At 34.0% G+C, this 16,109-nt stretch overlaps 1 protein-coding gene across 1 annotated transcript; it reads right to left on the reverse strand.

The window, feature by feature from the left end:
• Positions 1-8,353: 8,353 nt before the first annotated feature.
• LOC132058425 (uncharacterized) lies at positions 8,354-10,126 on the reverse strand. Its single transcript, XM_059450927.1, has 3 exons — positions 9,942-10,126; positions 9,343-9,399; positions 8,354-8,576 (listed from the first exon to the last, which is right to left on the reverse strand). The coding sequence occupies exons 1-3, from the start codon at positions 10,088-10,090 to the stop codon at positions 8,465-8,467; spliced, it is 318 nt and encodes a 105-aa protein (XP_059306910.1). The 5' UTR covers positions 10,091-10,126; the 3' UTR covers positions 8,354-8,464.
• Between the last annotated feature and the right edge of the window lie 5,983 nt (positions 10,127-16,109).

Here is a 16,109-nt window from a genome sequence, read left to right on the forward strand (position 1 = left end):
TTCTGCTGTTGGAAGGCCATTGCAGTTGGACATGGAAACCATAAACAAGATTCGACCTAGTTGTGCTAGAGTCAAGGTCTAAGTAGATCTTCTTGCTGAGTTACCTAATTTTCTGATATTGGAGATAGAGGATGAGGATACAAAGGAGATCAGGAAGATGAAAGTCAAAATTTAGTATGATTTCTTACCAAAATATTATACTTAATGTAAGATTTAAGGTCATTCTAGAGATGAGTGTAGAATCCTTCACCCTAAATTGAAGAAAACAACAGAAGTTGATGTTATAAGCACAGACAATGGGGTGAAGAATACAGGAAATCAGGAGGAACAAATTGTTCAGGAGAAAGGCAAGCATGAGGCACGCAGATGGTATCATGGTAGGAATTATCCTATGATGAGATTTGTTCCAAAAACTAACTCTTCTGATAAGGTGGATGAAAGCAAGGTTGAGAGTACTAATGCAAAGAATAATGCTGATTCAGAAGTACAAGTGGTTGTGCAGAACAAATTTGATGTTTTAAATTCTGTGAAAGAATGTGAGCAATCAAGTGCAAGTACATCTAAAGTTGAAGTGGGGAATTCAAATGCAAATGGCAAAAATGATGGTCAGAGTAATCATTTGGAGACTAGGATGAATAATGCAGACATGGAGCAAACAAAAGTGGATGACAATATTCAAAGTTGCACAGAAGTTCAGCAAAGAATAGTGGAAGTAATGCCAGATATTAATAATGAGCAAGGATTAATGCAATAAACAACAACTCAAAAGGTGACAGATTAAGAGGAAGAACTGCATATTTCATGGGCTGATAAGGTGGAGGAAAAGGTAATAGAAGAAGGAGAAATTCAGCAGGATGATGGAATGGAAGGTAATACTGAAGGAGATCCTAGGAAAGAGGACAGTGTGGACGGCACAACTGAAGGAGATCCTGGTGGCACCAATACAACAGATAAGGGAGCAGATTTGAATGATTCAGAGGTTCCAGGGCATGAGGAGATTCAAAAACAAGATGTTCACTCAGAACATGATGAAGATATGAATGTTGATGATAAAGGGTCAGATGGAGTAAAAGAGGCTATAAAGGTTCCCCCTCAGTAATAATTCCTGATCCTTTGCAAATAGATGGAGAAGTGCAGGAGAATGTTCAAATAGAGGATTTCATAGAGGCAACTTCTACAGTTTCTAGAGGGGACAAGATGAAGGAGCAGATGAATGTGGAGCAAGATGCTGATCCACCAGACCCTCCTTCTTCAGAAAGGGCACTTGTGGTTACCAATACTGAGATCCAACACGGGACACATTGTAGAAAGCCTTCCCCAATCAAAGAGTTACATGACCTGATCTCTCATAATATTGATGTAATGGAAGTAGAGGAAAGTCGAGAGATCTTCATAAAGAGGACAAGGAGGAGAACATTAAAAACGAGAATAAGTAAAATATACTCAGGCAGGCAGATGTATCTCCTAAGAGCAAGTCTAACAAACAATAAGGGCCAGAAGAAAGGAAAGAAGAATGCTATTGACAAGCAAATTCCACTTAGGGTGGTACCAAAGAGGAATGCAGCTAAATCTAATGCTAAATGATGTTAAAATAATTCATTTGGAACATAAGATCAGTGAAGACACAAAAAGTCTTTCATAGGTCACAAATGTTAAATAGACATCACAAATTCTTTTTGATTGCTCTTATAGAACCTTTTCAGCATGTCAGGACAATAAACCATTATAGGAAGAGATTGAGAATGTGCTTAGCTAATGCCAACTGTAATGTTAAAATCTAGTACTTTGTGGTTGATAACATAGAAGTGGAAGTTTTGACGGACTCCTCTCAACAAATTACTTTGAAGTCGTTTTTTGGGAGTTGAATCGATATTATTACAACTTTAGTATATGCTAAATGTAATGCATCTGAAAGGTTCTAGTCAAAGGAGGATATTTATCATCTTTCCAATACCTTGACTTGTTCTTGGTTGATAGGAGGAGATTTTCATGTGTTTTTGAATGATGAAGAAAAGATAGAGGGTAATCCAATTCAACCTTAGGATGTAGAAGTGTTTGTATCTTGCATAAATTCCTGTGAACTTGAAGAAGTGAATTTTAAGGGAAGCCCCTTCACTTGGTGGAATGGAAGAGCAGATGAGGAATGTATCTTTGAAAGACTGGATAGGATGTTAGTGAATTTTCATCTTCTTGACAGCTTTGGAAATATTGAAGTGGAAAATCTTGCAAGGACTGGGTCAGATCATGCTCCTCTTTTGTGCACTTATGGTGATAATCATCAGAATTATTTCAGACCTTTTAAATTTCTTTCATTTTGGATAGAGCATGCATCTTTCCTGGATACAGTTAGGCAGAATTGGTCCACTTGGGAACATGAGGACTTCAAATGCAAAATGAAAAAGTTGAAAGGCGTGTTATCCAAATGGAGCAGGGAAGTTTTTTGTGATATCTTCAAGCAGCTGATCAAAAGGGATGAAATAGTGAGATTAAAGGAAGAGTTGTTTGAAGAGAATCCAACTCAATTGAATAGAATGGTTCTGCAGAAAGCTCAGGCTGAGACTAAAAGATACTTGCATTATGAAGAAGAGCACTGGAGACAAAAATCAAGCCTGGATTGGTTTGTAGATGGTGACAAGAATACTAGATTTTTTCATAATCTAGTGAAGGGAAGAAGGAAGAAGCTGCAGATCAAAAGAATTCAAAATTCAGATGGCTCATGGATTGGGGATGAGGACCAAATGGAAACTGAGGCTGTGCACTTTTATGCACAATAATTTTCACATGAAGATTCAGTTGGAGGAGAAAATTTGTTGTCACATATTCCTGTTTTGATTAATCAAAACAGAAATGATCTACTTTGTCAAATGCCTAGTGTTGATGAAGTCAAAAATGATGTTTTCAACCTTAGTGGATCAAGTGCTAGTGGACCTGATGGTTTTCCGAGAATTTTCTACCAGACTTATTGGGATATTATTGGCTTGGATGTATACAAGATGGTGGTGTCTTTCTTTCAGGGTCATACTTTTCCTAAGGTTGTTACTCACATAAATCTTGTTCTGCTACCAAAGAAGGAGTTGGTTCAAAATTACTCAGACTTAAGACCTATAAGTTTAAGTAATTTTATCAACAAGGTGATGTTAAGAGTGGTGCATGATAGACAGCTGTGTTACCAGAGTTAATCTCTAATAATCAAGCAGGCTTTGTACAAGGAAGAAGCATTATTGAGAATGTGCTCTTGGCACAAGAAATTGTGACAGACATCAGAAAAAGGGGCAAACCAACAAATTTAGTGATCAAATTGGACATGGAAAAAGCCTAGGATAGAGTATCTTGGTCATTTTTGATAAAGGTACTCAGCAGAATGGGATTTGCTAATCAATTCATTGACATGATATGGAGGCTTATTGCAAATAACTGGTATTCCATCCTCTTCAATGGTCGAGCCAAAGGATTTTCCATTCAACCAGGGGTTTCAAACAAGGTGATCCACTTTCACCTGCATTGTTCATCTTATCAGCAGAGGTGTTATCAAGAGCTTTAAATACAGTGTTTGACAGTGGTGAGTATGTGGGATATGGCATGCCTAAATGGAGTCAAAATATCAATCATCTGGCCTATGCAGATGATACTATAATATTTGCATCTGCAGAAGGAGAGTCCTTGAAGAGAATTATGAAGATTCTGCAGGATTATGAGGCAATATCAGGCCAACTAATTAATAAAGACAAGAGTTCCTTTTATATGTATCAAGAAGATTCGGTGTACGCTCAACGAGTGTGGAGCAGACATGTGCTTTAAAAGTGGATCAATTTCCATTGAATTATTTCGGATGCTGCCTATATTTCATGCAAAGAGGAAAAAGGTATATTATAATGACCTTATCAAGAAGGTGAAAAACAAGCTGCAAAATTGGAAAGGAAAATTGCTCTCTTTTGGTGGAAAAGCTGTTGTTCCCACAAAGTATACAATTAATGAGCTTCATAAAATCTTTTGCAGTTTTATCGAGTACTAAAGAAGAGAGGTAAAAACAGGCATTGTCCTCGTGGGACAAGGTTTGTTTACCAAAAGAAAAAGGTGGACTAGGATTAGGATCTCTAGATGATGTGTCTAAGGCCATTTTTGCCAAATTATGGTGGAGATTTAGAACATTAAATACATTGTGGTCACCTTCATGGGAATAAATATTTCAAGAATATGAAGCAAACGTGGTGCAAATGGAAAGCGTGGTTCTGAGTTTGGAAAAAAGTGATAGAAGCAAGGGATCAGGTGGATCAACAGATATAGTGGGAACCTAGAAATGGAGCATGTGATGTATGGGATGATAATTGGACTAAACTTGGTTCAATCAAACAGGTAATGCCTCAAGACTTTCATATTGATACCAGCATTGAAGAGGTATCATACTTCATGAATGCAGAAGGCTGGGATGCATAGAGATTGCTTGACAAGCTGCCCATTAATATTTGTGATCATATTCTAGAAGAGCTGAGTGTAGTGGAGCATTCAGAGGAGAAAGATAAAGCCTGGTGAATGGCTAGTACTACAGGAAAATTCACTGTAGGGAGTTCTTGGAATTTACTCAGAAAAAAGGCTCAAACATCAACTCACTTTTCAAAATTGTGGTTCAAAGGTGTTACATTCAAAATATCCTTCTTCCTTTGGAGATTGTGAAAGTTCAAACTACCAGTTGATGATGTACTAAAGAGAATGAATATTAGTATTGTATCTAGATGTAGATGTTGTCTGAACTTTCATCATGAGGAGACAGTTCAACATTTATTCTTAACAGGTGAATTTGCAGCAGAAATCTGGCAATATTATAATGCTGCTGTGGGGATAATTGATCCAAGGATACAGATTCATCAGACAATAGTACAATGGTGGTATATGCAAGGTCCTACAAAGCTCAAGTCAGTTATGCAGGCTGCACCAGCATTCATATGTTGGCAACTATGGAAGAGAAGAAATACTATCATGCATGGGGGTAAGATGAATAAAATGAAGGTGATAAATGGGATCAACTATAATTTGCAATAACGGGTGAAGACATTATATCCTTGGCTGAGAAATATTCTATATGATTGGCCTCAGATGGTGAAATATTTGGAGGATTACAAGCCTAAAGTGGGATATAACATGGTGCAATGGAAGTGTCCTAATGCAGGCTGGTTCAAGTGCAACACAGATGGGGCCTCTAGGGAAATCCAGGATTAAGTTCAGCTGCTTTCTGCATTAGAGATGATGTTGGAAACCTAATATATGCTGGTGCAAGAAGATTAGCTAATACGACAAATATTACAGCAGAATCTATGGCTATATTGGATGGTATTGAATTCTGCATTAAAAATGATCTGGTGCCTGTAATGATTGAATCAGATTCTTTGTCCATGATAAACGTTATACAAGGAGTATGGGAGATTTCATAGAAGATCAATATGGAAGTTGGTAAGATCAAATTTTGGAGGAACAAAGGGCAAGTGCAGTTTGCTCACATCCTTAGGGAAGGCAATGCACTTTACTGATTTTTAGCTAACTTGGTTTTTGATTTTGCGGTACAACTCGGCCATTCATTTGCTGAATTAACAACAGATTAAGATCAATAGTGATAAGATGATAATGCCTAACTTCATATGCAAGGTATATAGAAATAGAGAACCAGACTGAGACACTTACACACATTAGACTTTTGTATACAATCCAACAGTTGAAGACACATGGTGTAGTTTTTTAATGAAGTAAGGTTTTCTGCAAAAAGCCTGTTCTGATTGTTGAAAACCTGGTTGGATAACTAAGGTTATCCTTGTTAGTGTATGGTATTAACAGAAATGTTCATCCTGCTAACAGGATTTCTTTAGTTACCTAATCCAGTTACAAACATTCAGCATGGCCACAGGAGTAAGATTGATCAAAGATATTGGACAACAAAGGACAACAACTATGAGGAACTTCCTACCATACCTCTTCTTGAAAGATTTTCAGTGCGATTTGATACCATAGCACCTAGTGAGAGCTTGAGGTGACTGATAATTGCATCAATCCAAAGAAGGAGTGTTCTTGTTTGCAGTTCCTTCATTTTTTTACTTGGCTGTTCTTACAATGCTTAAACTTGTTTGATTTCCTAGGATACAGTAGTATAGTTTATTTTCAGTTTCTTCCACTTTGTTCTGTAAATATCTTGATTGTTTTTTATGAATAAAGATCCAACAGCATCAGGCTGGTTGGTTTTGCTTGAAAAAAAATATATTCTATTTTTACATTAGACATTAACTTACTTTAGCCATCTTTGAACTCTATTAGTAAAACTAAACTTTAAACCCTAACGTTCAAAAAAATTATTCATTCTTCCCTCTAGTTCAAACTTTTCTATTCTTTACATGTCGACACTCCTTACGAAAAATCTTGCGTACGCCACTAAGTATTGGGTTGGATTTTTTTAAGTCTGTGGGACAAGTTCTAGTCAGTTTTCCGGTGGAAAAAAGTGGTTTATCTGGTTAGAGTTATTTTGTAGGAAACACGTATAAGTTGAGTCATTTTATTGAAGTAAAAATAATTTTACCAGACAATTTCACTAAGTTGCCTGATAAGTTTAATATTTACTCGAAAAAACTTATTTGCATGCGGAATTTACAACACCTAAACAAATTAACGTCAGGAGTTACTACTATTTAACATGATAAGACCAGGTGTAAGTAATTTTATTTCTCATTAACCATTGAGAATAAATTTAATGGCGTCAAGCTTATTCGATACTATATTGTATTCTGTTCTTGTGAATGCTTTTAGATAAGCAAGAGTATTTTTGCGTTCAATTAGAAGCGAAGAAAAGGACCACACATAGCATTCAGAAAAGCATGGGACCCGAAAAAAGGAAATATCTTTTCGTTAAAATATGATGATTTCTTATTTCCAGGGGCTTTACTTTTGACTTGGTAGCATCATATCAAGGAAAATGACGTTTTATAAGTTACGTCAGATAATGAAGTTTTAAGTTGTTTCATATAGATATCAAGGAAAGATTTGTCGATCTTCAAAGTATTCTTCTCTTCTTTACAATAGCTTTCAGTCTTTCACCTTCTCTTATTCATTTTCATTATTGGACGTGAAGATGAAATTCGGAATTAAGATTTTATCATTTTATGTAAGGCAAATAATAAATGAAACAAAGATCTTACACTAAACGTACGTTTTCATCAACCTACAGCCATGAAAACAAATAGCACGGTCCAGGATTGCACGTGGAAATTGGAGGGAATCATGTCCATGGTATACCATACTATGTGCGATTTTAAATATTCAAAAGATGACAAGTGACACTAGTGGTTGAGGAGGATAAGTGAGAACACTATGGTGGAGTAAAATTTTTTTTCCAAAAGATTATTTAACATACCACACGATTCACGAAATTACATGGAACAACATATACTACTGATTTTTAAGCCAAAATTGCAAAAGGGGCTGTGAACTATACGATAAACCAAAACGGATTTATCGTGTAGCCTCCACGATTTGCAAAAGATAATTTTAACGTCTAATAGCGTTCGTTGTCTGTCCCCAATTTAAAAAAAATATTTTGCTTTGCAAAACGTGTATGCAAACCCAATTTTTTTATTTAAAGTCCATTCCTTTTATATTGTGCACATATAAAAGAGGAAAAATGTGCAAATATACCCCTCAACTTTGCGATTTAGATCAGATATACCCCCGTCATAAAAGTGGTGTAAATATACCCCTTCCGTTACAAAATGATGCAGATATACTCTTTTTGCTGACGGAATTTTTTTTAAAAATTATTTACTTTATTTTTTAATAAAAAAAATACCACGTGGCTTTAAACAAGAGTCTACCCATTTTTTTTTTCAGTACACATATTTTTCTAAAACCAAATGATAATTTTTTTTTCTGGTTGGTCGGGTCTGAAATGGATAGACTTTTTTTTTTTTTTTTTAAAGTCACGGAGATATTTTTCTAAACGAACCAGACCCAACCCACTAGAATTTTTTTTCCATGTGGTGTTAGAAAAATATGTCTACTAAAAAAATGGGTAGTTTTAAAAACCACATGACATTTTTTTAATTAAAAAATAAGCTAAATAATTTTTTTTTTAAAATCCCATTAGCGAAAAGAGTACATTTGCACTACTTGTGTAAGGGCAAGGGTATATTTGCCTCATTTTGTAACGGCAAGGGTATATATACATCACTTTTTTAACGGGTATATATCTGCTTTAAATCGCAAAGTTGAGGGGTATATTTGCACCTTTGCCCTATCAAAGACGACATATAAAACAATAGTATTAGTTTTATACATACTAGATGGGTATGGCCCGTTCTAAGCACGGGCCCAACGTTTTACATTGTCAAGTAGGAAAACTAAGTCTCTTAATAAGGGGTGTGAACAACCCCGGAATGAACTATGGCAATATGTAGAACACAAAGTTAAAAGTTATTCCTCACTCCGTTTACAATTACGCAGACACGAGGAAAAGAACCCAAATATGTCTTTTAACGCTCATGCAAGTCCATTTACATCCATCTAAAGCAATCTTCCACTTGAAATGCCAAATACGTGACGGAAACCTGAAGATGAAAAGAATTAATTCTCCTCCTCAAGAGACTAACCTGCAATATTAAACTACAAGGTTTCAAAGCCGATAATGAAACACAACATTATGACAAAGTACAAGATGCCACTTTGTAACATATCTTATACTGAGACTGTTGACACATGGAGAAATTAAAAATAATTTTGCCTCCAGATCATCCAAAGTGACACCTACTGTTAGGTCACGAATGTCCTTCAATGACCCAAAATCAAAAGCAAAGTCTGCTCTCGGAAAACGAAAGAGCATTTTTGGAAATGACCGTGAATCATAGACGTAGATAAATCTTATGACTAATATCAAACTCCCTAATAAGTCAAAGTTGAGGCTGCAGTTCTTCATGTCCTTTGCACTGGGATAGGCATTTACCTAAACACTCATTTTTTGAGAACTTTATAAAGGAGAAATGCCTAAAATCATAAACTAATACATTCATCTACCCTTCACCTTTTTCTTTTGAGAAGTTATCGGTCAATCAAACTCATTGACAATCAAAGTAGTGCTCGTTCCTTTTATGTACAGTAAATCATTGATATCAAAATTAAAGTAACCAAAAGAAGTTCTTTCTGATAAAGAAACCAGAAAAAATGTTTCAACTTACCTCAAATTAATTTTTAGTATAACATTGCTGTCTTTTTTTAGCTTGTTTTCACAATATGATTAACACTATTCAAAGAAACACACAACACCGAAAGTCATTCATAGTTTAATAATGTGACAACAAATTAAAGTGAGAAAATTACCTGTTAAAATCAAATTTATGTTCGTCCTTCCTCCTTAAGAAACTCACTTTGAAGAACCTCTGCATGCATTCAAAATTGTGCAACCATCATATTCCAACTAAACAGTCCAAAAGTTGAAGATTATCCATGTACTATTTACTGGGGTCTGGAGCATCAAAGAACTAAATTTCACAGAATACCATTGTATATATACCTGTACCAACAGAATCTTAAGTATTATGCAAAGAAGGATAACCTACAGCACTTTAAAATTCTATGGCTCTTTACTTGATGATGTATAGAAACTCATGGAAGTGTACAAATTGATTGGTAACTCTATATTCTTTACCTTTGGCTTTCCTTCAGGTGAAGCATCTGGAATCAAGACGCGCAGTTGTTTATCGACAAAGCAACAGAACCCATTGTCATAGTGAAAGGTATGACTGGGTTCAAATACACACAAGCATCACATGCAAAGCAGGTTAATAATTTTGATAGTTTGACACAATGTATACTGAGGAGAGGAGTCGAAGTATTTGTGGATGTAATATACCGGAAAAGGAAATGTGCATATGCATTTAGTAGATAACATAAATGACAAAATTTTCGATCTAACTTACCGTTCTGTTGTAAGCAATTTTGGTGTCCTAGCAAAGTGGAAGGATGGAGAGTTGAAAGTTCCCTTAGTCACATTCACGACTTTGGTCTTGATTGATGCGTCTTCCACAAGCCTAACAGCAAAAGCTCCTTCGGGCACTGGAAGCAACATGTCACCTTGTGTTTGTCCTGCTATAATGTATTCTACAGCCTGAAAATTTCCAGTGGGGTATTGCGTGAGGGTCTGTCACTTTTGTGCCCTTCAAGTGTGATGGTTTTGGACCTTGCTCGAAGTTACCATTAGGCAATAATCCTGATCAACCATGAGGTAGAAAAGTTACATATATAACCAGGCTATAATAAATATTATAACTAATATACATTGTTAATTAATATTCTTTATGCTATCAGGTGACTAAAAGCCAATTACAGTATGGTAAATGACCTTGCTTGTGTAGTCTAATATTCTTTAACGTAAGTGGACCTTGCTTGAACTTGAAGGAGGATCTAGGTTAGTGAAATAGAACATGAAATTGTAAGCTCCCAGGCATTAGAACTCATGTTCTGACTAACAGCATGCCTGTTGAAGAATGAGTGTACTAAGACAAATGTGAATACATAGCTAAAATGCTATGAATGAAAAGGTGATTTACTTGATCTTTCTTTCAACTTCTTTCTCAATCTCATCCCATCCTTGTAAGTTGTGCCAGCTTGTAGGATTTGCTTACATGATCCTTACAGGGTGCCTCACTGAAAAAATTAAAAAAGGAACTAAAAACATATTAAATGACAAATGATGACTCCTTTATATCACTGGGATTATCCTAGAATTTGGGTGCATAAATTAATACACTTTCTTTATCTACCAAAAAGCACTAAAAAAAAAAAAAAAAAGAACATGAAACTCCCTCCCATGTTAAGAAACTCTTCCCCAATCATTTTTAAACCATTATTTAATAACTACAATTATCTGGCCAATGATCAATCCTGTAAAATACGACAGTATATTAAAGTTCCATAATTAAATTTTGTATGACTGAAAAGAATATAGCATACTCTATCCCTAATGTCATGAAACTCGCTTCCTAGGTTGTAAGCTCAAATATTCGTTAGAGTCAGTTATATGAATCATCCTTCAATCTGTTAAAAATTCCAAAATGGAAAGAACCAACTAAGCTTCAATACGGTACAAAGTTAGAGTGAACTATATAAATCAAACCATTCTCCTTTTGGCCCAATATTGCTTTCCCTATAAATCTTTTTCATTTTATTGCAAGTTAAGGGTTCTCTATCAAAGAGCCAAAATGGATGCATGTAACGTAAATCTTCTGAGGATCTCAGAATAACCAAAAAGAAATCAAGCAGTCCTGAATACTTAAATGGCACAACCAGCTAGCAAAAATTATGATAACACATCCAAATAACAACCCCAAAATTGTGAAAAATCGACGTACTGTTTCATGGCTATATTACTAATTTACTAAGATTTGCAGTTTTTTATGCTATAAGCTTTTGGTTATTGATTGTACATAATACCTCATTTAAAAAGTAACGTGTGTGTCTACCTATTATAGAAATGTATGTTGAGATTTAGATATGATGATAAATTGATTAAGCAAAAAACTCGAAATTACAATGCATGTGTTTTAGGGAGAGAGAACCTGCAAGGGACGACTTTAGGAAGTTATCAGCAATTTGTTGTTCCTTTGTATTTTGAGGTCTACATCATACATAATTATTTTGTAAAGACAAAATTAAACAAATAGTAGGAAATACTGGGAAAGAAATATACATTTGAAACATACAATTTTTTTTGACATGAGTATAATGGCTTCACTTGAGTATCCAAATAGCCCTTGGGCTGCTCAGGTCAGATTGTGGCCAATTATGAGCATAGTAATTTCTTTAGCAAAAGTATCCAGCAGAAATAAGTATGTACCTTTTGAGATTCTTTTGATCATGACGATGCACCTTTCAAATGGTTGCACAATATATCAGAATGTTCTGAAAATCCGCGGAAGAAAAAATAACAAAATATTGTTCGTAGTATCAGACATATCATCAAACACCTTGAGTGTGCAATGCCGTAAGTACTGAGAGTCATTATGTTGCATTTTCTGTCTATGGTAATATTCTGCGCTCTCCCTCTGTTCTCTTCTTTCTTTTAGCGTCAAGAAAAAGGGAGGAAGACGGAAAATGGCGACTCACTCAGACAACGAAGCAAATAGGGTGAAGCAATAAAATTAACATTCACATTTATAAGAAAATAAAACTTCGCTAAATTTGAACAATCAACAAAAGAATATACCTCAAAAACCTATTTTGGAGTTGAACTCAGAAAATTTAATGACCGATGATGAAATTACCGAGTACATCTGAGCTTCAAAAAGAACCAGCGAAAAGCAGAACAAACTTAGGGAAAGACAGACACAGTAGGTCAGCGTAAGGGATAGTCGGGATAGTCAAAGACATTTTACTAAGAAGCAAAGTAAAAACTGTGACGCGTAGGTATAATTACGGCAGGACACGTGCTCGCTATTTATACACAACAGGGACACATGTCCGCACATGTTTACCTTTTTTAAATGACCAAATTAATTACCTCTGCAATCTCCCTTGTACAATTTGTATTTCTTTTGGTACAATAGAGAAGTGCAGTGTTCGTCCCACACCCAACTCCCATTTCTATATAGTAGACTAGGCAGTAACATTTTAAATTATAGTGTATACATGCGTGTAGTGTATAGTTATATATATATATATATATATATATATATATATATATATATATATATATATATATATATATATATTTCAAAACACAATTAATATAACATTATAGTTTGTCTTTCGATCTAAAACTTTATTATATTAAATTTTGCTACGAATACAAAATCGGCAAATTTATTAATATTTTTTAAAAGAGAAGACTTTGTTTAAAAAAGGAAACTATTTTCCTTTTTTTGAGATAAAACAATAGAATATTTAAGCATCGGTTGATACTTTCAATTTTAATTCGATTAATTTAAAGGTGCAAAATACTTATTATTTTTTATCAAATTTTGATTTGGATAATTCTAATTCAAATTATTAAATTAATTTTACATGTTTAAAACGAAATAAAGTAGAAATTAATTTTCTATTTAAACGAATAAATGCTATTTTTTAATTTTTGGTAAATATTCTCGGTTTAGCTCATTACTTGTCATGTTGTCTTTTGCATGGTTTTTTAAGAAAACGTCGATTAGAATTATAATTTGACTAGTTTACCTTATTCATTATTTGATATATTTTTTTTTACGACATTAATCTCTTTTCACATTTATTAGAGTAAGAATAAAAATAAAAAAGTAATTAAATTTTATCTTATTTTAAAATATAAATATTTTAAGTATATTTATTTTAGTAAACATAACAAATAAATGACATGGCGGAATAACAAATACAACGATTTAATATCTAGATTAGATCTCGAATAATATAAAAAAAGATAGAAAATTGTATGGTTTGACTACTTAACCTTTTGAAGAAAAGCAATTTCATTTGCTCCCACTAATGGATTGATACGCACGTGACAATAAATCCATCATTATTGACTTAATGAGATACTTTGGAAATTACATGAATATTGTTTGATTTTTTAATATGGGGTGCACTTTTTTTTTGGACATTATTAATTTGCACTATTTATATATATATATATATATATATATATATATATATATATATATATATATATATATATACAAAACACAATTAATATAACATTGTAGTTTGTACTCCGTATCTAAAACTTTATTATATTAGTGTTTACTACGAATACAAAGTCTGCAATTTTTTTTTTGACATTATTTTTTTAATATTTTTTTTTGATTTTGTTAATATGGGGTTCATTTTTTTTTACCGTGAGTTTGGAGATGGTGGGTTCCACTCTTTTTGGGCTGTTAAGTGGTCACAGGATTCCTGCTATTGGTTTGGGCACTTGGAGAGCTCATAATGCCAGGGACGATGTTTTTACTTCTATTGTTAAGGTACTTGCTCTCTGCTCTTATTCTTTTTGGTTTTCTTGATTTATGCTGGGTACAAGGATTGTTTCTCTGAAATCATTTATCATGTGTATTGATGGTACTTACAATTTCATTTTGTATGGTATGGATGTATAGTATTGTGTTGTTGGAGTAATGTTGATTGGGTTGACTGTATTGTTTGTAGTCATTTAATAACAATTTTCTTGTTTGATTCGACTGAACTGTACCATAACTGATAATTTAACTAAAAGATTTATTAATAATTCAAAACTAAATATGATAGGACAATCAATTCAAACTCTTTTTAAAAACATAAAAGAAAAAAATGAGTAAGCACTTATTTATACCCCTCTGTTTCATTTATGTTTTTTAGGGTGTGTTTGGTATGATGGAAAATGTTTTCTTGGAAAACAAGTGAGTTTCTTACCTATTGTTTGGTAAGTAAATTTAAAAAATACTGCATTTATATATGATCTAGCAACACTATGGGGGTGGGATGAGGTGGGAGTGGGGGTTCGGGGTGGCGGGGTAGGATAGTCAAGGGATGGGGTGGGGGCGGGGTGGGTGGGGAGGAGATAATAATTGGAATTTCATTAGGGAACTTGGTTTCCTAGAAGTCATTTTTGTCATTTTGTCATTTTTAAGGAACTTATTTTTTTTTTTTAAAGAAAATATTTTCCAAAACATTTTGTCCTACTAAAAATATCGGTAAACATATTCCGGAAAATGTTTTCCTCCCTAGCAAAACCATACTATTTGTTTGACTAAACATGAAGTTTAAGAAAGTTTGAAAGATTCTTGAATTTTGTGCTTTTAAATGAAAGATGTATGTATACCAAAATACTCTTCTAACTTGTGGTCTTAAACGTATGTGATAGTGTGATTTTAGGAATTAAGGAGTTCTTAAATATTTCAAGACATTAGATTCTGTATTGAGAGAGTACTATGAGATAAGGGGTATTTTTTATTTTCTCTTATCTATCTGGGTTCCGTTCAAAGATCACAAACTTAATATTTATGTTAAGACACCTAAACTGAAACAGGGGAGTACTAGTTTTATATAAAAACATAAATTTTACTCCCTGCAGGAAATTAGGGTTAAAGTGTTTGGAGTTTGGAGTGTGTAAAGCTAAAGTTTTAGTTGTTAGACACAACATGCTTTTATCTATTTAAATTATGTCAAATATTTATTTAATTATGTCTATGTATTTATTTAAAATTATGTCTATAACATAATGTTAGAATTATCTCTGACCTCTTTAGACTATACATATGTTAGGACAGTTACAGCCACTGAATATTTCCTTGGATGCAATCTTTATTAGTTTGGGTAGTTGGTCCCCTTGTTTAATTTAGGGCGTTTATGATCCATTGACATTTTTTTAAGTGATTGCTAGTGTCCCACACCATGCTTTTGTGGGTTCATGTGTGGAGTTAACCCAGAATTCCAATATGTGGATTGATAGTATGTTTTGTGTCACTTTGATATATGGGCCATCTATTCCGTTTCTTAAATTTTTAGTGGTTTCATTTGGCATCATCATAGTGGAGTGTCTCAGTTTAGCTGGCCGTAATTGAAAATTTCATAAGATGTTCCCGAGAACCTGTTCTTTGAAAGAAAAAAACATGGTCTAGGATCTCTCAGATAATTGGTTTATGAGGGGGGGAAAAAAAAAGGGCATAAAGCTACTTCCAGAAGAACGGTTCTCAGATGGTAATCTAAATATAACTTGATTAGCAAATTTGATGATCATGGAAACTTTTTTTTAATGAGAATGCTCTGACTGGCGCTGCAGGCTGGCTACAGGCATGTCGACACAGCGGCAGAGTACGGAGTCCAAGATGAGGTTCTTTTCATATGTGATTTCTCTTTTAAGTTGTTGATCTATATCCAAGTAATATTTTTCTCTACAAGTTGCTTAGCATGCAGGCAGAAGCACATAGAAAAAGAGGCCTACAAATGCTTCTTATGATTCATGAACAAGGATGGATGGAGTATTGCCGCTGGGTTCATCAGACCCCAGTATATTTTAGTCGAAAAATAAATTTGTGTGTAAAAAGTGCTAAAATTGCAACAAATAGTAGGCCTGACCCATAATTCTACAAATACAATGTGTTCAATTTTCAAAACCTTAAAACTCATAGAGCTTAAATTAAATTCTG

This window comes from Lycium ferocissimum, chromosome 5 (assembly GCF_029784015.1).
Source record: "Lycium ferocissimum isolate CSIRO_LF1 chromosome 5, AGI_CSIRO_Lferr_CH_V1, whole genome shotgun sequence".
In the NCBI taxonomy this organism is placed as follows: domain Eukaryota; kingdom Viridiplantae; phylum Streptophyta; class Magnoliopsida; order Solanales; family Solanaceae; genus Lycium; species Lycium ferocissimum.

Coding starts and splice junctions, on each gene's coding strand:
- LOC132058425 (XM_059450927.1), bottom strand. CDS start 10,090: ATGTTGCTTCCAGTGCCCGAAGGAGCTTTTGCTGTTAGGCTTGTGGAA. Junction 9,400..9,941: donor AAATTGCTTACAACAGAACG/GTAAGTTAGATC, acceptor ATGCATGCAGAG/GTTCTTCAAAGTGAGTTTCT. Junction 8,577..9,342: donor CATAAATTTGATTTTAACAG/GTAATTTTCTCA, acceptor TTTCATCTTCAG/GTTTCCGTCACGTATTTGGC.